This window comes from Filobasidium floriforme (assembly GCF_021052385.1).
Source record: "Filobasidium floriforme strain CBS 6241 chromosome Unknown HD553scaffold_17, whole genome shotgun sequence".
Classification (NCBI taxonomy): domain Eukaryota; kingdom Fungi; phylum Basidiomycota; class Tremellomycetes; order Filobasidiales; family Filobasidiaceae; genus Filobasidium; species Filobasidium floriforme.
In genome coordinates this window covers 326,702-353,111 of record NW_025763638.1, presented here as the reverse complement: position 1 = coordinate 353,111, position 26,410 = coordinate 326,702, and the positions used below count along the sequence as shown (strand labels likewise).

At 53.1% G+C, this 26,410-nt stretch overlaps 9 protein-coding genes across 9 annotated transcripts; 6 read left to right on the top strand and 3 right to left on the bottom strand.

Moving 5' to 3' along the window:
• Nucleotides 1-1,174: 1,174 nt before the first annotated feature.
• Nucleotides 1,175-2,567, bottom strand: HD553DRAFT_343919 (uncharacterized protein; the record flags this gene model as incomplete). Its single annotated transcript, XM_046182925.1, has 2 exons — nucleotides 1,175-1,281; nucleotides 1,364-2,567. 2 exons carry the CDS (start codon nucleotides 2,565-2,567, stop codon nucleotides 1,175-1,177), a joined length of 1,311 nt encoding a protein of 436 aa, XP_046034941.1.
• A 1,123-nt stretch (nucleotides 2,568-3,690) lies between these two features.
• On the top strand, nucleotides 3,691-5,013 carry HD553DRAFT_351380 (uncharacterized protein; the record flags this gene model as incomplete). The annotated part of the gene is made up of 7 exons (XM_046183610.1): nucleotides 3,691-3,738; nucleotides 3,822-3,901; nucleotides 3,998-4,088; nucleotides 4,164-4,205; nucleotides 4,273-4,436; nucleotides 4,508-4,600; nucleotides 4,689-5,013. 7 exons carry the CDS (start codon nucleotides 3,691-3,693, stop codon nucleotides 4,822-4,824), a joined length of 654 nt encoding a protein of 217 aa, XP_046034940.1. The 3' UTR covers nucleotides 4,825-5,013.
• A 189-nt stretch (nucleotides 5,014-5,202) lies between these two features.
• Nucleotides 5,203-9,575, top strand: HD553DRAFT_315019 (neutral trehalase I). The gene is made up of 16 exons (XM_046180428.1): nucleotides 5,203-5,586; nucleotides 5,682-5,719; nucleotides 5,858-6,325; nucleotides 6,400-6,579; nucleotides 6,647-6,727; nucleotides 6,799-7,076; nucleotides 7,151-7,343; nucleotides 7,407-7,544; nucleotides 7,608-8,057; nucleotides 8,125-8,456; nucleotides 8,519-8,619; nucleotides 8,679-8,784; nucleotides 8,856-8,870; nucleotides 8,935-9,065; nucleotides 9,132-9,199; nucleotides 9,268-9,575. The coding sequence occupies exons 2-16, from the start codon at nucleotides 5,693-5,695 to the stop codon at nucleotides 9,364-9,366; spliced, it is 2,667 nt and encodes an 888-aa protein (XP_046034939.1). The 5' UTR covers nucleotides 5,203-5,586; nucleotides 5,682-5,692; the 3' UTR covers nucleotides 9,367-9,575.
• Nucleotides 9,576-10,618: 1,043 nt separating this feature from the next.
• Nucleotides 10,619-12,552, top strand: HD553DRAFT_315018 (pectate lyase-domain-containing protein). The gene is made up of 10 exons (XM_046180427.1): nucleotides 10,619-10,963; nucleotides 11,037-11,114; nucleotides 11,195-11,294; nucleotides 11,360-11,472; nucleotides 11,542-11,595; nucleotides 11,661-11,765; nucleotides 11,835-11,860; nucleotides 11,928-12,018; nucleotides 12,099-12,140; nucleotides 12,208-12,552. Exons 1-10 carry the CDS (start codon nucleotides 10,817-10,819, stop codon nucleotides 12,232-12,234), a joined length of 783 nt encoding a protein of 260 aa, XP_046034938.1. The 5' UTR covers nucleotides 10,619-10,816; the 3' UTR covers nucleotides 12,235-12,552.
• A 29-nt stretch (nucleotides 12,553-12,581) lies between these two features.
• HD553DRAFT_75541 (t-SNARE) lies at nucleotides 12,582-14,784 on the top strand. The gene is made up of 6 exons (XM_046184470.1): nucleotides 12,582-13,174; nucleotides 13,248-13,300; nucleotides 13,367-13,470; nucleotides 13,546-13,702; nucleotides 13,779-13,885; nucleotides 13,948-14,784. The coding sequence occupies exons 1-6, from the start codon at nucleotides 12,702-12,704 to the stop codon at nucleotides 14,596-14,598; spliced, it is 1,545 nt and encodes a 514-aa protein (XP_046034937.1). The 5' UTR covers nucleotides 12,582-12,701; the 3' UTR covers nucleotides 14,599-14,784.
• A 709-nt stretch (nucleotides 14,785-15,493) lies between these two features.
• On the bottom strand, nucleotides 15,494-17,871 carry HD553DRAFT_351375 (ATP-dependent RNA helicase has1). Its single transcript, XM_046183609.1, has 5 exons — nucleotides 17,043-17,871; nucleotides 16,829-16,946; nucleotides 16,432-16,733; nucleotides 16,027-16,347; nucleotides 15,494-15,950 (listed from the first exon to the last, which is right to left on the bottom strand). The coding sequence occupies exons 1-5, from the start codon at nucleotides 17,814-17,816 to the stop codon at nucleotides 15,615-15,617; spliced, it is 1,851 nt and encodes a 616-aa protein (XP_046034936.1). The 5' UTR covers nucleotides 17,817-17,871; the 3' UTR covers nucleotides 15,494-15,614.
• A 1,437-nt stretch (nucleotides 17,872-19,308) lies between these two features.
• Nucleotides 19,309-21,226, top strand: HD553DRAFT_75524 (uncharacterized protein). Its single transcript, XM_046184469.1, has 3 exons — nucleotides 19,309-19,558; nucleotides 19,612-20,090; nucleotides 20,194-21,226. The coding sequence occupies exons 1-3, from the start codon at nucleotides 19,477-19,479 to the stop codon at nucleotides 21,085-21,087; spliced, it is 1,455 nt and encodes a 484-aa protein (XP_046034935.1). The 5' UTR covers nucleotides 19,309-19,476; the 3' UTR covers nucleotides 21,088-21,226.
• HD553DRAFT_358889 (major facilitator superfamily domain-containing protein) lies at nucleotides 21,227-23,697 on the bottom strand (the record flags this gene model as incomplete). The annotated part of the gene is made up of 9 exons (XM_046183924.1): nucleotides 21,227-21,694; nucleotides 21,758-21,814; nucleotides 21,892-22,186; nucleotides 22,252-22,312; nucleotides 22,375-22,419; nucleotides 22,489-22,900; nucleotides 22,961-23,083; nucleotides 23,142-23,469; nucleotides 23,540-23,697. Coding segments are annotated over 9 exons (1,647 nt in total), but the record flags the coding sequence as incomplete, so codon positions are not given.
• Nucleotides 23,698-24,286: 589 nt separating this feature from the next.
• HD553DRAFT_75499 (putative hydrolase) lies at nucleotides 24,287-26,405 on the top strand. Its single transcript, XM_046184468.1, has 2 exons — nucleotides 24,287-24,648; nucleotides 24,719-26,405. The coding sequence occupies exons 1-2, from the start codon at nucleotides 24,505-24,507 to the stop codon at nucleotides 26,249-26,251; spliced, it is 1,677 nt and encodes a 558-aa protein (XP_046034933.1). The 5' UTR covers nucleotides 24,287-24,504; the 3' UTR covers nucleotides 26,252-26,405.
• Nucleotides 26,406-26,410: the final 5 nt, after the last annotated feature.

Here is a 26,410-nt window from a genome sequence, read left to right as displayed (position 1 = left end):
TGGCGTGTTAATGTAATGAACATGCGGGCGCAAATGAGAAGCGCAAGCTGAGAGTGGTGAAGTCATCGGGACGCCGATCATATTGCCCTGGCCCTCTATGATTCCGGTCTCATAGCTTGAAGTCGTGTCCACTCGCGTACGCCTCGACCGTTGTGGCTCTCTATGGCCCCGCCTCTTTGTGATTCGAAGCAGGCATGTGCCCCTGGTATCGTCAAGATCGTTCGTGTCGGGCATAGAAGTGGAGCAATGCCAAGCGGGAAGTCAAACCAAAGCCTCGAGGATACCTCGATCGGTATCATTTAAGAGCGGATTTCAAGCTGTTTTGCTGTGATCTCCGCTTCTACGAGCATTTTGGCATGTGTTCCGTCGTACCAGATCCACTCGCAGAGAAACAGGCATCTCGCGAACGGTTGAAGAGAGCGCGCTTGTGCTCGCGCTTAGCCTCGAATGCTTTGATTCCAAGTTTGGAAAACCACCCGACGACAATGCTAAATGCTGTATTATATATATAGTATTACTGGTTACTGAGGGAAGCCTCGTGTATATGACTCCAAGAGAGGAATTAAGTACAAGCAATGAAATGTGAGGGCGGTCGACCCAACGGAGCGATCGTATGACGAAGCTTTGTTAAGCGAGGACGAATCGCGGAGTCGGGTCGTTGCTATCGAGAACATATTGACTATTACGATGCAAGGTGACTTGAGCGCTTATCTGCTCTGCAGGGTCGAAGAGGATATCGTTGATGTCGGTCGTCGGGTGTGCCACGGCAAATGAGTGATTGCCAGGAGCGATTGGACGCTCGAAATCCATCTATTTGTATGAAACGGATGTCAGCCAAGGTTCCTACAAATCGGAGGGGCGTCCTGGGCTGATTCACCTGCATCCTGACCGTATACCGCGACCAAAAGTGCCCTCGATGCAATCTTTTGAATTTACCTGTACAGTGAGATTCGCGCGCAGACGGAACACTCCATTAGCGAAATGCTAAGCCGCACGTTCCGTTCGAGCGCGGACGTACCAGTAGCATAGCTGTGGAACCGAAATTGTTGAACTGTATGTTCCAATGTATGCCGATGATGGACAGCGACCCCAGCAGGATTACGAGGGGGTTTGATGATGCCTCTCTTGAGATCCAGGCTGTCAATGCATGAAGTGAAACCAATGCCACTTGATGTCACTTCTTGCTGTCCACCCAGTCCCAAATCAACTGATGGATTTGCACCAAGATGAATATTGACTGTGTGACTGTGAGGATTGACACGCTCTCCATCTTGTTCGAGTCTGGGTAACATTTCTGCATGGTCGTTAATTAGAAACTTCAGCAAAACGACGATATCGGCACCTAAGAGTCGGGAACACTCACGCCAGCGCTGAATCGGAAACGTGACAGGTGCAACAATCTTATATCCAAATTCCACCTCCTCTACCTTGGTCCGTTCAGCTTCTCCAATATCGACTTCACAAATGGTAGTGAACCTGCTGGGCGGTGTGTCGACTTCCCATCGCACCATGATCCGCAGACGAGCTATATACTCAGCAGCTAGACTTTGGTAAGTGGCTGTATATGCTGCGAATTTCCCGGGCTCCTCCAAACTGTTATCACCCTCTTGAGCGACAGCCGCATCGGCAAGCGCTTCGGTACCACGCTCATGATAACTGAAACCGGTCTGGGAAGCCGGCTCGTTCGAGGCCGATGCAGTCTGGTCTACGGAAGTCGGGACTGATCCGAGGTTGTTCGCGATAGACGTATCCTGTACGTACAGGGTCGGTACGGGGGAGTCCTCGGCGATCTGCTGCAGGACACCCTGGATTTCCGGGGAGAATTTTGCATGCGGGTCGACGATACGGATGACTTCCGCAAATCTCGAAAAACGGATATCCTCAAACTCTACGTCGGTGGTAGCCATATCCTCTTCCAGCACCTCGCATATGCAGGAAAGACCAAGCTCCGCGAGATTTTTGACGAGGTGGATGTTAGAAGAGAGGAAATTGACGGCGTCTCTGGCCTCCGTGACGTCGACTTGCATGCTTCCATGTGAGGACGATATTGGCCGCGTCGTAGGCCTTTGTTCGCGATATAGTAGGGCCGTGATATAGCGTCTTCTAAACAGGTCGTCGATCCGCTTTTGCCTCTTGTGGGTGTCCATTGATTTGTATGACCTGACCGGTGTCACAAGAGCATGGATGGTTTCGCTCATCATTTCTACAATCGATTTACTGGGATCTCTTGATGCTACCAAAGCGATATAAATGAAGGCCAGGAAGATTGTGAAGCTGAAGTGTAGTGTCGCCATTCCTATCAAACAAACAGCCACAATCCAGGGCATCTGACCGTGACCGGGGGTATCAAGATGTGCCTGAATGAGGGCCAGAACCCAGAGCTTCTCTTTGATTGCCTGCATTTCGTGAGCCCGGTCCTTCTCGATGCGTTTCCGTAATGTAGACGATAGGTGCTGTAGAAGGACCGCCTCGTCGTCCCCGTCGAACTCGGGCAGGTCTAATTCGTGTTGCTGGTCAAGAGATTCCAGACGAGGCGGCCATTCTTTGTCGTAGGCGGGAGATTGCATGGCGACGATATACAGTCTGGTTTGAGTCTGGTTCTCGAGACCCGCCGTAGCGTTCGACGTTCAGCCATCTTTCCTGCCAGTCCAGATCGATATTTATGTCGGCGAGGTCGCGACTCAGCTCGAACGCGCCTGCACAAGGTCGATCTTGGATGATTGGACTGGGCAGGCGTTCGGCGATACGCCTCCACGTCATCGAAGTCATGAACACAACGGACTGCCGACTCGATCAAATGTTCGTGGCCAGTAGACCGACGCATTTTGGAGCATTGGTAGCCCATTTGTTGCCTTCTGTCCGTGCTGACAGAACGGCTCGTCGATTCAGGTGAAGCGCTAGAACGCAATAGTTTGCCCCTTGCAAGCACAGCGAACGGGTCTTCAGCTCGCGTCTGATTGCCGACCATTATCTTGTCATGGCTACCTTGTTACTGAGGGGTTCGAATTATTCAATTGAAGCCCAACTGCAAACCGGGGATCATTGAAACACCAAGACACATGATCGGCGGCGGGAGCAAGAGGTCGTTATCTGTTTGAGATACACCCGAGTGAAACGCCATAGAACGTCCTCACACGAGCTGACGGCACACGACTCCCAAACTCAATCACACGTAAGAGGCGCCACCATAGAAGACGGAAGAAAGGTCCTTTGACACGCGAAGGATGCCTTTGAGAGTTTGAAACAGATCAACGAAACGCGGGCCGTCTCATGAAACGAAGATCCTTTCGATCACGCGCGTAGCCGCGGCTTCCAAGCGGGCCAGGAGCAGAGCTGCGGATTCATGGAATGATTGGGTTTCGCCGGTCGTCGGTTAATCAGCGAATATGTCAAACTTGATCGGCTCGACGAGCTTCCCCTCCTCGTTCCCCTCTCCGCTTGGCGGGAGGACCCTGCGTCCTTTCCGTGGCGTGCGTGTTGTTGTTCTTTTGCACCGCGTGGATACCGGAGCAGGTCGCGATCACGAGTGGGATGTGGCACGACCGAACGATATATAAGCTCGACAACAACCTCGACCTCTTTGATCGACTCCCTTCCGCAGCGAAGTCCTTCACACCAATTTCTCGCCTTCATTCTCGACCTTGACACCGCATATTCCCAATCCATATTCAGACTATACATTTCATCAAGATGCGTTTCTCCATCACTACCCTCATTGCCATCCTTCCTTTGGCCTCGGTGAGTCTGATTGATCAAAATGGCCGTCTACGACGAACACGATCACCCACACCATGCACTGTCTTCTCTTGCACCCCTTCCAGGCCGCTCTCGTCTCCCGTCAAGCCGCTGGAGAGCCTCCCGTCTGTGCTGCCACCTGTTTGACCTCGAGCTTGACTGACACGTAAGTCTGCATTTGGTCACTCCGGTCACACAAAGGACCCCTTCCCGTCAAACATCGTGCTAATGATCTGGATCTTGATCTTTCATGCAATGATAGTGGCGGCTGTGACCTCAGCGACACCGCTTGTATCTGTCAGAACGAGGCGGTCATTGCAACCATCTTCGGTTGTATCGCTTCGAGCTGCCCCGTATGTTCCATTGTCTCGCTCACGGCAGGCGTATTGGTTTTCGAGGCTGACCTGCCTGTGCTGTTTCTTTTACAGGAGTCTGACCGTCAGGCCGCTGCCGACTTTGGCGCTCAATACGTGAGTCGTCTTCATTGGCCCTCGTCACAGCTTCGCTCATCTGTCGCTTTTGCCATACACGACTTAGTGTACCGCCGCTGGTGTCTCTGTCCAGCTCCCTGGTGCTACTTCCGTCGCCACCGAGACCGCTACGGCCACCGCCACCGAGACCTCGATCGCTACCGTTACTACTGACGGTGCCGCCGCTTCGAGCGCCAGTTCCAGCGCCGCGAGTGCCGCTGAGAGCGCCATGTAAGTCTGGGACTTCTATCGTTTGTGCCAAGCAGAAGACTTATATTCTGGAGATGATTGCCATGAAACAGGTCTTCCGCTTCGTCTGGAGCTGCGGGCGCTGCCGCGTCCGCCTCTTCAGTTGCTAGCTCCGCCGCTGCTGAAGCTTCGAGTGTCGCCTCCAGGTGGGTTCCCATTCCTCGATCCTTCTCGAGGTCTTCCCGCGTGCAATTCATCCTGATGAACGATCCTGTCGTTGCTTGCTTCAAACAGCATCAAGTCTGCTGCCACCTCGGTCGTCGCTTCGGCTACCAGCGCTGCCGCTGATGCCACCAACGCTGCCTCTGGCTTGAAGGTCCCCGCCGCTGGTCTCTTGGCTGGTGCTTTGGGCTTGATTGTTGCCCTGTAAACTTGGGCATCACACGTCAACCCTGTTTTCCCCTGGTCACGTCTCTCTCTCACTCTCTTTACCCTTGTCCTCGGTGACAAGGGCTTTTAATTCGATGATGTTTCCTTGTCTTTTGCCCTCCTTGTCAATCGTTCCAGGATGCTATTCCCTACACTCGTTCCACGTCCATGCAATCAAGTATCCTGGTCAGCGTTCAAAGGTCGGCATCTAGCCGTCGTCCGAGAGCCCTCGCTTGCTCGCTTCTGGCTGTGTGCGTTTCGTCATTTCCGTGCTATCTACCACGCGAGAATGAGGTAAGGGGAGGGGAATGGGCAGGCGCGGAGGGGCAAGAGGGCGGGGGAAGGAGGCCGAGCGAGCGAGTTCCTGCTCTCGAGATCTGGCAATTTGCTCCAAATCACAAGAGTCGAGGAATGTCAGATCTTCAGACAGATATCAGCTCTGGATTTTGCCCACCATCATCACGACTCGATCCGTATAGCTATTCGATTTGAGACCAATTAGACGAACCGACGAACAGAAAAATCTGCTTTGGAGACCCCTCGCCGAGACTCGACCGACTCGACCGAAGAGCAACAAAGGATCCGTTTCCCGACAGCGAAATACCCAAGCAGGTCGACCTACCCCCTCGATTGTCCGTGCGAGGAAGACATCAAACGAGCGCCTCGAATCGGATTATACAAACTCCACCTCTCCTGGACTTTCTCCCTAGAAGACTAGGCTAGGTGTCTGCCAGAGATCTCTTAGCTGGACGATAAATATCAAGTAAGTCTGCTCGTGCAGAAGACGGTCGGGAGCGTTATCTCATTTCTCTCCTCTGGAATGCCTTTGTCGAAATATCGTATTTGCTGCAACTTTAGCATCGTACATCATGTCGCAACCTCCTACTAGACCCAGGGTAAGTACAGCCTCAGCTTATGGTCATCTATTCCGTGAAAAGAGCTGACCGCTTTATCCACCTCCCTTTGACCTCTCTTGCCGGTATGGACCTCTTAACCTGTCGGTCTCAAAACCTACTCGGAACCGGTACATACAGCTGCCCCAATCGAAATCAGTGCTCTACATCGATCACCCCGTCGAGCACCCTACTCCCAGCGGATCTCGAGCTCCTTCTCCGAGCCGACCTACGGAACCCCTCCCCATCCCGTCCGCCGGTACCGAGACCGAGAAGAATGGAGCTATCGCTTCGACTTCGCCCGTCCGGGTTCCTACTCAAGCCGTCGCCGACTCTCCCGAAGATGAAAAGTTCATCGCTCAACGACCTGCCGAGGTCAATCCTGAGCTCGTTGAGGAGCGGAAGGAAGTCAAGAAGGAGCTCGATGTGCCTGATGAACAGGCTGGACGACCGGGGTTAAAGCAGACCGCTTCGACCACTGCGGTCATCAATGGCGATGACGGATGCATGGGGACTGAGAATGGACATGGGGTACCCAACGTACATGCCGAGGCGGAAGAGTATTATGGAGGAAAGGAAGTTGTGAACCGGAGCCGGACTTACTCCATCGTCAGTATCCCACATCGAGGGCGAATTGCGTGAGCTCGGCCGCCTTGATCTGACTATGTCCGTGTCGACTACAGGCCGGTGTCGAGGCTCACTCGAAACGACGACCATGGTTGACCGGAGACGATGCGCCGTCGAGGAACAGGCGTTTGTCGCACGACGAACAGTCTGCCCGAGCTCCTCGACGGTTCTTGATCGACGTCGAGGAGACTCTGAGATTGGTTTTGGAACAGGAAGATAGGGACAATGACTTCCAGGTGAGTCGGCCAGTGGCCATCTGAATGATCGAGGATGGATATTGATGATCTGGGCGCTTTTCTCCAGATCTCTATCTATGACGCTGGGCCCAAACTTGTCTCGCTCGGTACCGCCAGCTCGAACGCTTACAAGTCCTTTGACATCAGGGTATGTTGTCTGCCTTTGTCTAAAAGTCAACCTCTGCCATCGCCCAACATGCGTATCTCGTCGCTCTACAGGGTCATTACATGCTCTCCAACCTGCTACAAGAACTCGCTCACGCCCGGGACTATGGCCGAAAGCGGATCGTTTTGGATGAAGCCCGTCTGGTCGAGAACCCCGTGGACCGTCTGTCTAGGATGATCAAGAACTCGTTCTGGAACAGTCTTACTAGACGGATTGATGGAGATGGTCTGGAGCTCATCTGTGCAGACCCGAAGAACAGGAGCAGGAATGCCAACCCATTGATTTACGTACCTCATGGGGAACCCGAGATGGCCGAGTATTACCGCGAGGTGTAAGTAACTCTAGCCATGAAGGGACCTTGGTACGTAATGGCACGACTGAAGTCATGTCGTTCTACATTTCCAGTGCTCGTCAGAAGCCAGCTCTTGGTCTTCAGGTCGAGGTTCTGCCGCCTCGACCAGACGACCCAGAATTTGTCAAGTCGCTCAACGAAAAGCCCGGTATTCTCGCTTTGGCCATGAAGCGCAAGACGGGCAGGGATGGAAAGCTCACTTTCGAGGGTATTCCGTTTGTCGTTCCTGGTGCCCGATTCAACGAGGTGGGTCTAGCTTGGGATTTTCTCGTCACGGAGGACCGCTCCTGACCTGTGTTATGCATGCAGTTCTACTACTGGGATTCGTACTTCACTGGATTGGGACTGTTGGTTGACGGCAAGAGGGAAATGGCGATGAACCATGTTGAACACTTCATCTTCGAGATCAAGCACTACAACAAGGTTCTGAACGGAAACCGATCCTATGTAAGTCGCGACTGGTATTTATAGCTAGAGTAAGAAAGCTCATTTCGGTGTCTTGTCGCGCAGTACCTCGCCCGATCCCAGCCCCCCTTCGTCACCGATCTAGCCCTTCAGATCTACAACCAGATGCCTCGGGAAGAGCAGCCTGCACATGTCGAATGGCTCAAGCGGGCCATGCGAGCCGCCATCAAGGAGTACCATACTTACTGGATGGCCGAGCCTTCTCTCGACATTGAGACTGGTCTTTCCCGATACCGACCTGCCGGTCAAGGTATCCCGCCGGAGACGGAAGCGACCCATTTCACCCACATCTTGCAACCCTTTGCCGAGAAGCACGGGATCTCTGTACTCGAGTTTATCGATCAGTACAATGATCGCGAGATTTTGGAACCCGACCTTGACGAATACTTTATGCACGACCGAGGTGTCAGAGAGTCCGGTCACGACACGACCTATCGATTCGAGAAGCGATGCGCCAACTTGGCTACCATCGATCTGAACGCGTTGCTCTTCAAGGTTAGATGATCTGCTTCCGATACTCACAGACATCCATGCTGACTGACGTCCTCAATGCACTGTACAGTACGAACACGACATCGCTACCGCCATTCGTGACATCTTCGGCGACGAGTTGTACCTGGAGGACGAATTCGACATGTCGCCATTCCCCATCACCCGTGAGGCCTACGCTGGAAAGCGGGAACGATCCACTTCGAGGAAGCAGACGTCCGAGGAATGGTACCGACGAGCGGCTTTCAGAAAGCAACAGCTCGACAAGTACTGTTGGAATGAGGGGCAGGCGCTCTACTTTGATTACGACACCAAGAAGAAGAGGCAGAGTCGATACGAATCGGTTACTACTTTCTTTGCTCTGTGGGCCGGTTGTGCCAGCGAACATCAGGCTGAGCGTATGATGTGAGCATGATATTTAGCTCTGGCAAACCTATAGGAGAGCTAATCGAACGAATTCTTCTCAGGCAAGAATCTGTTCGCAAGTTCGAGACCGAGGGAGGTTTGGTTTCAGGTACCGAAGAGTCCCGAGGTAGAATTTCGATCGACAGGCCTAACCGACAATGGGGTGAGTCGTGGAAGACATGCTCATACATACCGCCTGTGCTTATCGAACTTTGCCTGTAGACTACCCTTACGGATGGGCACCTCACCAGATTATGACTTGGGTCGGAATGGAACGATACGGCTTCCAGGAAGACGCTCAAAGGCTAGCCTACCGTTGGATTTACATGTGCGTTGCTTTAGTGTCAATTCTAGGCGCCATATATCCTGACGAGTTTGCCCCCTCTTGCTTGATACCAGGATGACTACCGCCTTGTAAGTCTCGCATGATCTCAGGTATATCAAGACCCGAAGCTGACTGGGAATTTACTATGTATAGCGTTGATTACAACGGAGTGGTTCCCGAGAAGTTTGACGTCGTCAAGCTATCCCACTTGGTAGACGCCGAGTACGGTAACCAGGGTCTCGACTTCAAGTTGCTCAACAGGGAAGGCTTCGCTTGGACCAACTGTAAGTCCGGCGTCCAGGAGACAACATCGGATACGGCTGATAGAAGGCCTTTTTCCGCTTCGATAGCTTCCTTCCAGATCGGTTTGCACTTCTTGACTACCGGTATGAGGCGAGCTGTCGCTACGCTTACCTCGGTAAGCGGTCTCGGATCTCAGGCTGAACCATACTGAGCACTGACCCTGTTGTTACGAACATCACGCAGCCCGATGTCTACTTCCGACTTTCTGGTCGCAAGGATTCCAACATGGACTCGCTCGAGGCCGCCATGGGTCGAGCTAAGCTTGGCAGGAACAAGGACTGAGTCGGAATTTCCCCTTCAACTCACGGACCTTGAACATTTACGCATCGCATCTCTGTCAATTGACGAATATCATCAGTTTCCCTCTTCCTAACCTTGAATACCATACGACCTGTAGAGAATTAATGTGCGAAGAAGCCACTTGTCTATGATTGCATGTACCATTTAGATTCAGTGAATACGGCGCCTTTCTTTAGCCACAAGGTCTAGGACGAAATTCTGTCGGTAAAGGCCAGCAAGTACCGTCCTAGTATGGTAAATGCAGCTCGGACTAGTCTGTTGCTATGTGCTCTTCGCTTTTTGCCATGTGTCCGGTGCAAAAGAAACCATGAAGGACGAGAGCGATGAACAAACAAATGGCGTGGAGATTTCAAGATGCCAGGTGACAGCGGACGTAACGATGCCCGATGGATTTGACATGAGCGTCCTTGCTTCTTGTAAGATCACAACAACAGCGCAAAAATCTCAACCAGGACGTCTAATATCCTCAGCTGCAACGTAATCCATTCCCAGAATAACACCGCCTCCCTAGCAGCTCTTCGCCTAACGGAGATTCTGGCCTCTTCCCGGCTATTCGACATTCCCGGTCCTAAAGAAATTCGCATCACGTGAAGATGGAACCGCAGATATCCTTTCGCGTCGTGCGAGTACACTGCCATCGCCCCTTTCGCACTAGAGCCTAGCTCGAGGTACGGAAAGCCAGCATGAGCAACGGGCCTGATTACAATTCGGAGTAATGGTAGTGCGAAACCTTATCTCGAGCCAACCTGACCCGAAAATCCACCGTCCTCGATCATATCGGGCCGCCTTGCCATCGTCGTTGAGACTTCTATCATGGCGAATGAAGCCTGTTTCTGTGTGTCAAGCATTTGGACTAGTTTGATACTGGTTCGAACGTCGACAGTAGTCTTCGATCCCTTGTGACACATCATCTGAAACGCCTCGAGGTCGTCGTGCGACGGGTAGAAATTGCTGCCGATCATGTTTCACGCTACCGCGGGACGACCGGCCCGCGCTTAGTCCGCTAGTCCGTTCGTTCTAGACGATCAAAGGCTACACGCGACCTGCTTCCAGTCGCAATCAGGGGTTGTCAAACGGATTACGAGGCAGAACGGTCAGCATTCCCCCTCCCTGTCGTGTCCCACATGTCTCCATGCGGGTCGTGCTACAGGTTTCGTCGTCGTCGTCGCGGACATTCGCTTGGACGACGGGAGACCTGCGGACTTTCCCGCTCGATCGATGCTGATTTCCCGAAAAGTTGGCGATGATAGGGAGCGTCAAGGGTTCCGGGAAAGGTATATAAGACTGATCGATTTGGTCGCAGTACTCGATTTCCCCTTCATCGAGTCTTCATTTACACACAACAACTCACTTCATACCTACAACCTCTTTGACAGAGACAACCTTTTCCCAAAACCTCTTCCAACACAACCCTTAAACCCACGACGCAACAATGCAGCTCTCTCTCATCGCCATCGCCTCGGTCTTGATGACCATGGCCTCTGCCGCCTCTTCTCCCGATGCCGCCGCCAGCATCGCCAAGCGTGCCACTTTCCCCATCCCTGCTTCGAAGGGATCGGTCACATACAAGGAGCCGAAGGTTCGTCGATGTGGTCGTGTGTCTCTTCCCTCACATTATTTGGCTTAGCTTGCCTGTTGTATTCACGCCACAGATCATCAAGGCTGGTCAGCCTTTCGATGGACTCGGCAAGACTTACGGTCGAGGTGTCAAGTGCACCGGTCAAGACGAGGTGAGTCTAGCTACGTCGAGAAGACGGCGCTCTTGTTGTGCAAACCTGGCTGACAACGGGTCGGATCTTCGCGTACACAGGGCGGTGACGCCGATGCCGTCTTCATCCTCGAGAACGGCGCCGTTTTGAAGAACGCCATCATCGGAGCCGACCAGATCGAGGGTGTCCACTGCAAGGGAGGTGAGTCCAATCCGATACGTAAACCGCAAAGTCCGTTTCTTCTCACTAACAAAAAACCTTATCAGCCTGTACCATCCAGAACGTCTGGTGGTCCAACGTCTGCGAGGATGCCTTGAGCTTGAAGGGGAACGGTGATGCTACCATCATCGGAGGAGGTGCTCAAGGCGCCGATGACAAGGTCAGTCGCGATTCATTGATTCGGCATGGATAAACCGAGAGCTGATGAAAAGCGCATTGACCTATCTAGATCATCCAACACAACGGTGTTGGTACCGTCACCATCGACGGCTTCTACGCCAGCGTAAGTCCTGCATTTCCGGTTCCTCCAGCGCTTGAATTGACATCCCCAACTGGCGCGTTGCATAGGACTTTGGCAAGCTCTACAGGTCTTGCGGTAACTGCAAGGAGAAGAGTGTCGGCACGAAGACCCCCAAGAGGAACGTCATCGTGAAGAACGTCAAGGCTTTCAACGTGCGTATTGTGGGGTTTTGACTGTAGTTATTGGATTCGGAGCTGAAAGGGAGAGAGGCGAATCAATAGGGAAAAGTCTTGACCGGTATCAACTCGTAGGTCCTTCTCACGTGCCCGCATCACACTAATCCCGAAGCTCATTTCGTTTATCCGGTCCCTTAGCAACTTCGGTGACACCTCCACCATCACCAACACTTGCGCTACCAGCGTCAAGGAGATCTGTAACGAGTACCAGGGCAACACCAACGGTAAAGTGAGTGTTCTGTAGCGGGTTTCTCTCGGGGTCCCGGTAGTATTCTGACCACCTCGTTCCTTCTTGCCTCATCTCTGTAGGAGCCCCCCAAGATCAGCTCGGGTGTCAGCAAGGCTTGCAAGGTGAGTCGCCAGAGATCGAGGGACTTCGCCTCTTCGACTGAATACTAAAATGCTTCGAACCTTGCAGTACACCAACCCTTTGCCCAAGTGCTAAGAGCTGCCGGAAACCCGAGCAGATGATCGTCGAGAGTCTCAGTAAAAGTCTCGACCGATGCTCGGATCTTAGACTTGGCTTGTCGCCTTTGTCCTTCAGGGTATTTCTCTCGATTTATTGCGTTTGTGGTACCGATCTGTCACTTCATGTTTGAACCGTCTGTGACGACTCCCATGATGACAACTATCGATCGTTTCACCACTTCCTTACGGCTGACCAAAACTGCTGGCCGCTGGTTGTTAACCTCGTAATAAGTTTCAACTTTGCCAGAGCTGTTCCGAGATGACGCGGCAGGTCGAGGTCGGGGGCTGGTGAGACATGCCCTCGGCTTGGCAATCAAGGAAGTGACCTCCAGCAGTCGATAGACAGATATATATGCATACAACAGGTAGGATCGAGAATTAGATTACAACCCAAGGTACAAATTCAGCCGTGACTGAGCTGGCAGGTCGCATAGGCCGCACAGCATGAACTTTCTGCCTTATCATTCGGCCACGACCCCTTCCACGCCGACCTTGCAGCGTTCACGCACAACCACCGAGAATGGGACCACCAGACCGTCTTCGAACCCGTTCTTTTCCCCTTCGCACGTCGGTCCTAGTACGCCAAGTTCAGCAGCACGGAATCCTTACGACAACTCGTTCTCGCAATTCACACCACGAAGCGGCGCAGCGATAACGGCGTTGGCACCGAATGATTCCGGGCCATTAGTGACCAGGTCGAGGACGCTCTTTTACCTGTCCGTCCGGGACTCTACTGGATCTTCGAGCCGGTCACGGAAGTTCAAGAGACGACGGACTGGATATGGAGACGAACATGGAGCTAGCAATCTGCTGGGGGTCGAGGGAGAAGAGCGGGCCGGGCTTATGGGCAAGGAAGAAAGTGGGATAGGGATGGAAGCGTACAACGATAGCCCTGGTACAGGTCTACCACCGAAATGGTGAGTCGTACAGCCTATATTCGAGTTCTGCATGCATGATGTTCAAGCGGCTGACTCCTAATCCCGTACCTAGGGTTGACATCATGGACGACGTCGAAGAGATAATGACCCGGGTGAAACAAAAGAGTGCGTAATGAAGCCGAGATACACCAATTCCATTTCGAAGCTGACATTGTCGAGCTCTACTTGCAGTATCTGCACTGGAGAAACTGCATGCAAAGCACGTCCTACCTGGATTCACGGACCGTACAGCGGAAGAACGGGAGATCGAGAACAATACCGTCGATATTACCAGGGTCAGTCCCATTCCCATTCCCCTTCGAGTATGCTCAATCGCATTCATGCTGACAAGCCTTGTTCGCTTTCATCAGGACTTTCGAAAGATACATTCTCTCCTGACAAACATCCGGCCCAGCTCGAACGCTCCTGACGAGATGAAAGCCGCTCGGAACGTACAAAGAGGTCTAGCTGCAAAGGTGCAAGATCTAAGTAGCGTGTTTAGGCGTAAACAGCGGGTTTATATGGAGAGTGAGTTCGGGTTGCAAGGCCGCTGCATCACTCAGAGGTCTGGTCATTAAGCAGTCGGCTGGTCTTATCTGTATAGCGCTTCAAGGACACGCGAACAAGAACAAGGGTCTGATGACAGCAAGCGGGGCGATCACGCTCAAGGGACCCGAGATTTACGATGAACTACAGGCCGATATCGACGCTGTGAGTCGCGAAGCAAGTCCGAAAATCGTCAAGACCCATACTCATCCTGTACTGCTCTATAGTCCAACTCTCAGCTCACCCAGGCACAGACTCAAGTTCAACGAGCGGATATGAGCTCCCAGATCGCTAAACGGGACCGCGAACTCACCCAGATCGCGAAATCCATCTCGGAACTGGCCGACCTTTTCCAAGACCTTTCTAATATGGTCGTCGAACAAGGAACAGTGTTGGATTGCGTGGAATACAACGTGGAGCAGACGAACACGTATGTCCAGGAGGCGGGGCAGGAATTAAAGGTCGCCGAGAATTATCAGAGGCGGACGGGGAGGAGGAAATGCATCTGTTTCCTCATACTGGTGATCGTCGGTTTAGTGATCGTCTTGATCTACAAACCTCGAGGTCATGCCAGTAGAACGGTCGGCACCCCGGTATCCGCCGGAGGTCGACCACAGTTGGGAACAGGAGCGGTCGATGTCGATGCTGGCATGCGGGAACCGGAAGTGGACCCCATTCCGACTCCCACTCGTTACGATCGTCCTGTACGGCCATCGCGGATCACGACATTAGCATCGGCGCTACCCTCAATGGGAGGTATACCAGGACAGGGTCGACCGCCGCCCATCCGACCGCCATCAAGACCGGGTGTACCGGTCAGACCGCCTAGACCACGGCCGAAACCTCATCGACCCACGTCTAGTGTAGCATTAGACTAGTCGAAGGGATCGAGCTGTGTAGATGGGCATTATAATGGATACATCTGGAAACCGAGTGCTGGTCTCGAACGAGACTCCAGCTCCGTATGGTATTACGCTCGATCTCGAGGCGATTGCGCAGTTCGGTGAAAATCTTTGCTTGGAGCGGCCTCAAGGACGAGCCCTTGCACGTGGAAGCGCTTGATCGATACGTCGCAATTCGGACATCGAATGGTCCAGACAAGCCCCGGCTCTCGACTACTCCTTTCACCTGTGTTCACTCCGTTCATCGCTCAACCTTTCATTGTTCTTAACTGCTCCTTTCACTCTGTCCGCAGTACTCCTTTCAACCTCACTCAAAGCCATTTTGCGTTGCATTGATATAAAGTGCTAATGGGGCGCGTGGTCAGTGTTCAGGCCGATCGGCTTGCCTAGTCATAATTCCTTATCATCAGCCAGCCATCCCTCTCCTCTCCCCTTACCACGGTACACACCTCAGCCACAAACAATTTCAGACACAATGCTCAGAGAGACGAACCCAGGAGACGAGAAATGGTTACCTCCGCAGAAATACATCCGCACAGGCGACGGGGAGCAGACTTCCAGGCAGTACTTTGGCTACGGGTTATTTCCTTCGAAACAAGCCGCGGAAGACTACCTCGCGGACATAGACCAGGAATATCTGTGGCCGATTACGAAAGGCTACGTCGTGCTGTCGCTCGGGTATGAGCCGAACTACGGGAAGATACTCTGGTCGATCTATCCGCCTGGCACCACTGAACACCCCGAGGCTACCTCTGAGCGAGGCGAGGGTGATCCGTCAAGCCGGCCCGACTGTTCCTTTGCGTCGGGCATGCAGGACACAGAAGGCGTCAGCATGTCTGTCCGTACGAAAGATTCTGATCAGAGCCGGTGATTTCGCATGTACGTTGTAGCCGAATCATTGATATATAGCTAGCGACCCCGGATACAAGGAACAACAAGTAATAAGCCGAAACGAAAGAAAGATGCTAAACAGTGCACGCGACCCGGGGGCTCTAATTGCCGCCCACTCGAGGTCGTTTCCGGTTCTGATGTTGTGACCGGTAATAAGCCTTCTTCGGCTTACCCCCTTCCTCACCGCCCTCGTCCGAATCGTCACTATCCTCTCCTGCCTTTCTCGCCTTTTTCCCCGACTTTAACGATGTGCCGATGGAAATGTTGACCTTGGGCGGGATGGCGAACCCAAAGGACTTTCCGACCTTTGCGAGGTCGAGCTTGTTGATGTCAAAGATTGCCTTGAGCGAGTAGGAAGCGTAGGCTTGGAGGTAGGATCGGTAGCCATCCTTGGCAGATTGATGGAGGTAGTAGTTCTTCGAGATCAGTTTTTCGAGCTGCAGCAAAGCGTAGGCGAGGCGGAGGTTAGTAAAAGGTTTCTTCTTTCGATGTCACCCACAAGCGGCCACTCACCTGATCCTGAACGTTGGCGATCATCTCCGGCTTGATCTCAAACTTGTTCAGAGGCACCTTGGCAGCAGCCAAAAACTGCAAGAACCCCTGTTCGCTAGGCAAGAGGAACAACAAGCTCTTCCCACTCTTGCCCGCTCTGGCAGTTCGTCCGACTCGGTGAATGTAATCACGAGGATCATCGGGAGGGTCGAACTGTATGATCCAGTCGACCTTGGGGATATCGAGTCCACGGGCGGCGACATCGGTACAGAGGAGGTGGCCGGACGGAGCGTTACAGAACTCGAAGAAGGTGTTGGTTCGCTTTTGTTGCTTTTGCTTGCCCTGTTATGACGCCCGACGTACGTTGGATCGCTAGATCAGCAAATTGTCCCAGCATAACGATAAATAGCCTGGGTTGCGACTCACATGTAGGTCCAGGACCGGGATATCGATATAGTTCAACAACTCCGCATAATACTTGACCTCGTTACAACTCGCAAAGAACACGATGACCTTCTTCTTCAAGTTCCTCTTCAAAAAGGTGAACAGGAGGAGGAACCTCTTGTCCGACTCGGTGACAATGTAACCCTGCTCGAGCATCGCTGCGGTCGAGGTCGACTTGTCCGAGTCGACGTTGATGTAAAGAGGGCCGGGACGGAGAGAGATTCGAGCGAGGTCCTGCACTTTGGTCGTCTGGGTGGCTGAGAAGAGCATGGTCTGGCGGTTCTCTGAAGGGCGCTCGATAATAATTTCGTAGGATAAGTACGGTGTGTAGCATAAGCATATGCCCGCTTACGAAAAAGAAAAAGGGACTGGTACTGACCGTTAGGCAAGATCTTGATGATCTCCTTCATCTCCTCCTCGAACCCGACTTCCAAGATCCGGTCCGCCTCGTCGATGACGAGCGCTTTGAGATTCTTGAAAACGAAGGATTTGGTATTCTGCACAATAGGTAGGGAATCAACCACATCAGTCATCGCGTACGATTGCATTTCGGTTATAGGTCAGAGGAGAAGCAGCAGGGAAGAGAAACCCACCCTCAAGTGATCCAACAACCTCCCCGGAGTAGCCACGATCAGGTTGACCCCCTTGGCCAACCTATCCGCCTCGGATTTCCTATTCGCACCGCCCATGACCACTCCGAAAGTTTGACTGTGGAATCCACCCATCAGATCCCTCACGATGGAGAAGATCTGTAGGGCCAGTTCCCTGGTTGGCGTGAGGATGATGATACCCGTCCCGTTGGCCGGTTTGAACTTGAGAGTACTGAGGATTTCGATGGAAGGGATCAGGAAGGCCAGGGTCTTGCCGGATCCGGTTCGGGCTGCACCGAGGACGTCACGACCGGAGAGGAGAGGAGGGATGGTCCGGGCTTGTACTTCTGTCATCGAGGTGAATCCGAGGGCGTCGATAGCGGATTGAGTTTGGGAAGAGAGGTTGAGAGAGGTGAAAGTTTGGGAGGTGAGGGCCGTTCCGGCGGTGGTAGTAGGTGTGTCCGATGCGGCCGAGGTTGTCGAAGGACCAGCCTCGGCAGAGACAGGAGCAGAGGCTGGGGTCGTGTCCATAGCTTGTCCCCCAGACAGCCCGGCGGCCGACTCTTCCTGCTCCTCGACAGCATCCTCATCGTCATCCTCCTTCTCTACGGCAGCAACAGCTTGACGTTGCTTGCCCTCTCCCTTGGTCTTGACCTTTTTCACCGGACTCGCCTCTGTGGTCGATGTCGAAGTCGAGGCGACGGCAGTGCTCCCGCCGTGCTTTGACCTCTTGCGTTTCTTTTGCTGGACAGCCGATGTTGATGCTACGGGTGTCATCGTTAGGGACGTCAAGATAATCTATGTATCGAGCGAAACGATCGAGAGCCGAGAGCTGATGGTGGTTATGGTTACGTTTGTCAATGTCAGAGAAGGACTCCGAACGCTCTCGCTCCAGAAATTCCTGCGGACATCCCCGAGTTGCGAACGGATATCGATAACAAGAAAAAACAGATTGATGTCCGCGCTGTCCCTATCATTATTAGGTAATCTCAAGACACGGATCCGAGGGGAGATAGAGTTGATAATGGCTATTTCAAGCATGACGTGTCATAGCACACTAGTACCCCTCCTCGGCGTTCCCCCGTTTCCCAAAGAGGCAATGTCCCGTCGACCTGATTGGCTCGAACACGGTCTCACCGTCACCCCTAGTCGTCACACTCATCACCTCGAATCAACCGTCTCCTATCAGCTGAGATTCAATACTGCAGAGTACTACATTCTATCCCTCAGATCCCTGGCCGATAATCTTTCGGTTGAAGAACGATTGATACGGTACGTTGTACGCTGGTCGGTCTCCAGTTATGCCGGTTAGTGTGTGCGGATCCAAGATGCTGATCGACCTCGCTGCTCTCGTTTTGTATCCATCATCAGCGTCAGCCCCAGCCCAGGTCAACCTGGATCCGCATCCACCCGGTGACGACCGAAACACAACCACCCAACGCTCGACAGCATCGATCTCGTCATTATCATCATACCTATACAGCTTGGAAACATAGCATCCGGGGTGAGTCACCGTATTCAGGCTTGGATGAGGGTGGTAGGAAGAGCATGCGAAATATAGGCGAACAAACATCCATACATGCTATTCGATCTCGTCCCGTCTGGCGTCATGTCCATGTCAAACGTCGTCCAGACTAACACGACCGATCTTTCGTCGTCTTTCCAGGCTCTTTTCACACAGTTACGACAAGAACGAGCGTCAATCCGGTCAGGTCTGATCAATCTACACGGATATCCGTATCGCGTTTGCGAAAAGACGCTGGAACTGGTCGAAGCAACTTGAGCCTTCGAGGCTGAACGCGACGCGACCTCTACCTAGCTTGAACATATCTTGAATCTCGACTGTTTGTTGAGTAGACATATCCGCCCCCACGGTATACAAGGAGAAACACGAGTCAGGAAGCAGGCCTTCCGTGAAACATGTCGCAAGAACAATCCGGACCAGAGGTCGAGGTCGAAATCGGACAGGAATACGCGACCGATCCTGCGACCGCGATCATGGCTTCTGGCGAAGCTGCGCCTGCCCTTGAGGGACAGGTGAATGCGGATCATACGAACGACAAAAACAATGCCGCCATATTTGAACCGGACGGTCAACATCAAGGTCAAGATCCCGCTGAAGGACACGCTCAACAACACGAGCAAGAGCAAGAGCAAGAGCAAGAGCAAGACCCCGCGCTCTCGCACTCGCTCACCTACCCCGAACCTGAGCTTGAAGATCCCAACTCCACCCAAAGTTTGAACAATCCCAACTCGGAGCTCGACCCGAACTCGAACTCGAATCCAGATCCAACAACACACGGCCAAAGCCTGAACCCGCTTTATCCTTCCTACGATCACCTCTACGATCCTTACCCCCGGAGCTTGGATACGTTGGCGGAAGCTGCGGATGCCGAGGCTCTGACCGGTACTGGGGTTGGCGTCGGTACGGGTGGGTATGGGGCCGGTGGGAACGATGGCAGTGGTCCAAATAATGCCAGTGGTAATACTGGCTCAGGGGATTATGGGTATTCGGACCTGTTTGGGTTGGGTGGGATGCCGGGGATGGGGTTCGGGGGAATGGGGGTCGGAGCGGGTATCGCACAAGCATCAGGGATGGGTATGGGTGTTCAGGGAATGGGGCAAGCGATCGGCGTGGGCACGGCCGGAGGCATGAGTGCGGGCGGCGGTGTTGGATTAGGAGGCGGACAGGTTCAGGGAAAGAGGGCTGGACAGGGTTCGGTAGGAAGAGCGATGCCGTACCATTTCAACCATCCCGATCGATCCGTCTCTCAACCCAATCCCAATATCAACCTCAACAACCCTCCTGATCACTCTCAATCTCAATACCCGCATACCGATTACGCTGGGAGCGCGGCCTCGGGGGATGTCATGGACGCCAACAACAACAACAATCTCAATGTCTCTGGCCAGACCACCAATGCGGAGGGAGAGCTGCTGGATGAACACGGTGTGGTCATCCCCGGTGGAGCGAACGCGAGGATACAGGATGACAAACAGAGGAAGAGGATTATGCAGGCCTGCGAGCCTTGCCGGGTTCGGAAAGCTAGGGTGAGTCGAGTCGCGCGTCTAGAGCCCGTCGGTGCGAGAGCGCCCTGCCGTACTGAACGATACCGTTGCTGATATTCTCGTTTGACGATTTGACAATTCTCAGTGCAACGGCATGCAACCCTGTGGACGATGCACGACCCGCAACCTCGATTGCGTGTTCGCGCATGAACGCAAGATGAGGGGTCCGAACAAGGTCAAGAAGACGGCCGAGATGAAGGCGCAACAGCGACATGCCAGGCAGGCGGCCAAGCAGAGGGATGCGTCAGGACAGGCGCAGGGGTTGGGTCACGGTCAGGCACAGGACGGGGATAGTATGAGACCGAACCAGATGGGTGTCATCAGTGCAGGACCATCGGGGGAGATGGACCTGACGCTCGATACGGCGGCGAACCGGTATGATCATCTACACACTGCTGGCGACCCCGCAGGGAACAAGAACGGAGGGAGGATCAAGTCGCAGCAACAACAACAACTCGAGTACGATGCGAGGCGGCAAGAGTTGTTCAACTCGTACGGCACAGATGGGCTTGGAAGAGATTCTTACGACCGGACCGGGCAACAGCCTGGACAGTATTTCAGCTTGACGGCGGATCCTTCCGTCTCGAACGGGTTCGGGTACCCGTCGGGAGGTCCTGCTACCGCCCAATCCGTGGGAAGCGAATACTATTCGTCCTTCTCTCGGTCGAACGGCCAAGCAGATCCGTCGCGACAGGACGAACGGGATCGTCATAGCGGAGTAGGCGCGAGTCAACAGGAGAGGCCGCAACAGATGATCGATGATCGGTTGGAGGATCCGTCTGAAGAGGACCGAGCCAGATTGGTTGCCTTGATCGGAGCGGGGGCGAGGCTGGATCCAGCCGAGGGCAACGACAGTCCGGGAAGGAGAAACAATCAAGCGTTGGCTGCATATCTTTTGCCAGAAGGAGATCCTGAGAATGTAGGGGAATATAGTCCGGTTGGGACGGGAGTGGAAGATGCGGGTGCGCAACAGTGGTAGAGGGACAGCACCGCACGATTTCAAGGTACCTCTCCAGCCTGGTTGCTGGTCGCTCTACGGCAACACCCAGGTCTTGGTTCCTCTTGAATGATATCTTTCACCTCTACGTATATGACACCGTTTTCACTCTTCGCTCCTTCATTCCCCCGAATCAGGGCACTCATATGTTCTAAATAGATCTCAGGGTTTGCGACGTTGTACAAAGTAATGTGAAGAGAAATAACTGGTATCTATGGCGTCGAAAGCAGGACCTGACGCGGGCGGCAAACGATTCCCAAATGAAACGCTACATCAGCCTGGGTCATCGGTACATCGATACCGCAGAATTTACTGATGAGACCGGTGCTCAAACCGAGAAGTTACAATGTGACGCTCGACATACAATTCGGATATATACAAGAATCCTTCCGATGGTTCGGTACCTTCAGCGGAAAGAGCTCTACCAGTTGATGACTTTGCGATAATATCCCTGACCTCGACGTCGGAAACTTTTGCCCCACTTAATCATGATCAACACTGATAAGTTGAACCCTGTTGCGACGGCCGCGGCGGTAATACCGAAATCTCGGAAGCCAAGACCGGTGATCCAAGGTGTAACGCAGTAGCCCTGTATGATGGGAGGCGGTCAAAGTCTAGTATGACAGCTGTAAGCGCGCTCTGGGAGACTTACGTAGCCGAACGCCATAGACATGGCGATGATCATCATACTGATGATGTACGGTGCCGCCTTAGTGTTCAGGAAAGTGGTAAACATTTTTGATATGACGGATAAGCACGGCTTGAAAGACTTACTTGATGAGTGACCGCTTGAGGGCCATAATGGTTTTTCGGGACGATGGGATGATAAGCATCAAAAGCGTAGTTTAGGATCAAGACCGTAGCGAAAGGTCCTGCCATGTTCAGCACCCCCATGCCGAGGACAAAGACGATCCAATGTGCTTCGTAGTACGGACCAAGGCCCATCATCAAGAGACCGCCGACGATCAGGATGGAGGGGATCCAGAAGAGTTTGAGCCGCATTTCGGGCTCGAGCGTTCCTCCTGCCCTTTTGGCTTGGCGCATACAGTAAACGTCGCTGATATAGCCTCCAAATACCGCCCTACGATGAAGCAAAGTCTATTTATCATTTTTCGTTCGCTTGCCCATCGCTTTATATCAACTTACCCCGGGATGGAAGTAAGGGAGGGCGAAATGTAGGACAAGCTGACTCCCGAGACTCCAAACGCTGGAGATCAAACAAAATCTTTCAGGCTGGTGTCTCTCGCAACGAAAGTAAGGAGCACCCACAGTAAGGTGGCGCCGACAGTGTGAATGAGATGAGAGATCCAATCGCTGCGTTACATGCATTCAGCCTCTCGAAAGCAGTACACAACACGTCACCTCGTATCGCGCTCGACTTACTGTTGAACCAGATTTGATAGATCCCATACATAAGCCCGAGCCACCATACCATTGGTAACCCCAGCAAAGCTATCGGTTGAAAGACCCCTCGACTCATTATTCCAGCAGCATGTGGAGATAAGGTAACCGCTTCCATCCACGGCCGCCAAGGCCTTAGCGGGACCGTGCTGATAGGTATGTGAGGTTCGACGACCGCCTCTGACATTCGATGGGTGTGATCATGATCCTTCTTGTCGTCGGGATTTTCATCCTCGATACGAGCCTGCATCGGAATCTCGCTATGCTCGACGCTTCCGTTCTCGTCACCCTGATCCAGATGACGGTCGAAAGCCTTTTGACGATCAAAGTTGGTCTCTTGCATGCAGAAGAAACAGAAGATGGCGACGAGTCCGCTGAAACCCGCGTTGAGGAACTGCACCCATTTCTTTGGTCAGTACGTCCAGTCAGATGGGATAAGGAAACGGCGACTTACCAGTACGGCTTTCCATCCCATACCGTTGAAGATGAAGCCGCCCATAAGAGGCGCCAAGGTAGCGCCGAGATAAAGGAAGAACACATAGAGGCCCATGGGTAGACCTCGCTCGTGCGCAAAGAACTAGCGAGGCTAGTCAATACCGGTCGTAGGATACTGACATCAACGCCAACTGGCTTACCACATCGGAGATAGAGACTTCAGCCAGGGAAAACGAGGGCGAACCGAAGAATCCAAGGAGAAGTCGGTTGCTGACCCATTGCCCATAGGTCGCGGCGAAAGGGGTCCATATATTCAAGCCGCAACAGATCAACATGGAAAGGACGTAGACGGGTCGTTTTCCAAAGGCCAGAGAGGCCGGCTGGAGGATGAGCGGGCCGAAACCGATGGCAAAGTAAGAATAGCCGGTACCTTGGTTCAATTGGTCGATGGTCAATCCTGTCGCTTCGCTAAGGGGGGTGAAGATGGCGAACAAGGCCGAAGCAGACAAGGCGCTGGCAAGCGTATATCTGATAGTGTAAAATCGCAATTAGCTTTCACATGAAGCTTCCCGCTTGCGGCATATCCCGATTGACCTACAGAGTAACACATGCTAACAAAATCCATTTCCGACGCATACTCCAGTTGAGAGGGTCGTTCGGGTCAAGACTAGGCGTAGGTACGTAGACGATCTTGTCCCCCTCATGACCGAAATGTTCCCCAAGGATGCGCACCGTACCTGCGACATCATCAACATCGTGTGGCGGGTCATTCATAGCGCGTTGCTCTCAGTCAAGGTATTATGGATGTTTGGAAGGTTCGTATCCGTTCCGATAGGTGTCAATCGGGTTATTGTGTTTCGAAGTGAAACCTGGCTCTATATACCTGGATCGCGGGTGAGGGCAAATGATACTCCGACACTCTATCATACGATAGCCCGGGCCATAGCGAGTCTCTAAGGCATAGAGCCGAGCTAGATCGATGAGATCCTAGCAGGAATCCGGGATTAGATTAGAACAGAAAGATTGCAGCAGTTGATCACGCGCCCCCGCTGTACTCGCACAAGATAAAGCCACAATCGGATCATCCGTGGATCGATCGAGTTTACCCGGAAATCGATAGTAGCTAGCAGCTAGCAATAGTTATTCGAGCTTCCGAGGAATTCGTTTTGGTAACACCAATCGATCAACAGAGCGACAGAGCATCAAGAGTCGAAGTTCTGAATACGACATCAGGCTTCTTTCACATACGACGAACATAATATCGCTAGGAATCAGATACCTAGCTGGACATCGGCCTGACCTTGGGGACTATCATCTCCCTGATAAACCCGTCTCGAACGTTTAGGCTGATATGGCGATAGGAACGGATCATGTGCACCTCGCACCTCCAAGAGTCTAGGTCAGCAATCCATCGACATCACTGCCGAGCGTCTAGTCATGTCATACTCCGCTATCTCGATACTTAACGCTTTCAACATTCGAGCGAGAACGGTGGAATCGAGATAGCTGGCCCGACCTGGCGGCACAAACAAACTTCAACGCAAGTCTAAGCTATCTGGAAACATGTCTTCGACCAAGCTCTTTGTGAACGGCCGGATCTTTACCAGTCGACCAGGAGATGAAGCGTTGCATCAGGCTATGCTGGTGGAGGGCGACAAGGTGACGTGTGTAGGCACGAATGAGCATGTGATCCAGAAGGCCTCTCAGGTGAGTCGAGACACATACGTTCAGCGAATCCAATCCCAAGTCTGACACCCTCGATATGTGACCTTGAAAGGCAGGTTCATCAACCGAAAAGATTGACCTGAACGGTTCGGTCGTTCTACCCGGGATCGTGGACGGTCATACACACTTGGTCATGCTAGGAGCCGCTCTCAACCGGATCAATACCATCGGCCTGTCCATCGGACAGATCCAAACAGCGCTATCAGATGCTCGCAAAGCAGAACCCGACGTCAAGATGCTACTGGGTCGTAGCTTTCTATTTGATGCGTTAGGGAAACCGGCTCACCGTAAACACCTGGACGAGGTTGTCAGGGACATTCCTGTCTTTATCGATTCGGCGGATCTACATTCCTGCTGGCTGAATACAGCCGCACTGAACGTGCTCGGCATTACGAAAGATACGCCCGATCCGAAGGGAGGATCGTTCGAGAAGGATACCGATGGAGAGTTGACCGGTCTATTCCTGGAGACCGCTGTGGTGGACCACGTCTGGCCGTACCTCGCAGCCCAGTTGACGGCCGAGAAGCGTCTACAATACCTTGACGACGTCTTCAAGAGTTACCTGGCTACGGGAGTGACCGGTGCCACGGAGATGGCGCTTGAAGGGCTCGATCTGGCTGCTCTGGAGACGATCTACAACCGGAACGGTGGGAAATTGCCGATCCGGATATCGTGCCATTGGATAGTCAGCCCTAACGGAAGTGCGGAAGACCGAGCTGAAAGGGTCATGGAGGCCGTCAAGCACAAGGAGAGGCTGGCCTCGTATGCCCCCTGGCTTCGGATAGCGGGGATCAAGATCATCGCCGACGGGGTTGTGGATTCGTGCACCGCCTACTGCTCCAAGGCATACCACGATGGGACGTTTGCGAAACCCATCTGGCCTCGAGAAGAACTGCTCGAGACTGTCGCACTTGCCGACAAACATGGACTGCAGGTGGCCGTTCATGCCATTGGAGATGCTGCGATCGACATGGCGCTCGATGCGTTCGAAAATGCCATCAACATCAACGGGGAGAGGCCAAAGGGTGCGAGGCTGCATCGGATCGAACATCTCGAAGTCGTGACAAGGGAATCGATCATCAGGCTAGCAAAGCTGGGCGTGGTCGCGTCTCTACAACCGGTGCATGCAGATCCCATCTACGTGCCCAACTGGAGGAAAATGCTAAACGAGGACGAGCGCTGCGATCGCGCCTTCCCTTGGTCCGAGTATGTCGAGGCAGACGCTCTGATGGCTTTTGGCTCGGACGCACCGACAGCACCGCATCATTGTTTCCCCAACATCTACACTGCTACCACAAGACAATCCGGTCTCGACGCTTCTCACCCACCTTCAACGGACGAACGAATAAAGTCCCTCTCGCGGTTTTGCGTCGGGTTGGAAAAGGCGATCCAAAACTACACGCTCGGATCTGCATACAGCTGTCAATCCAGCGACTACTGTGGAAGTCTGGAGCCGGGCAAGTCGGCAGACTTTTGCATACTAGAGATCGATCCTTTCAAGAACGGATTGGAAACGCTGCGAGAAGCTCAGGAGGGGGTTCGGGAGACCTGGATTTGCGGAGAAAGGGTCTGGAGCAAGGTGTAACGGAATGATCTGAGTTGTAATAGCTCCTAGTTGAGCGAGCGTCTAAGTCTCGGACAAGCAGTCGGATGTCACGACTTGCGACTCGACAATCTATCCGGGGGTGGTCGAGGACATCATCAGGGACTCGCGGACATTGAATTTGATATCAGAATGTCCACT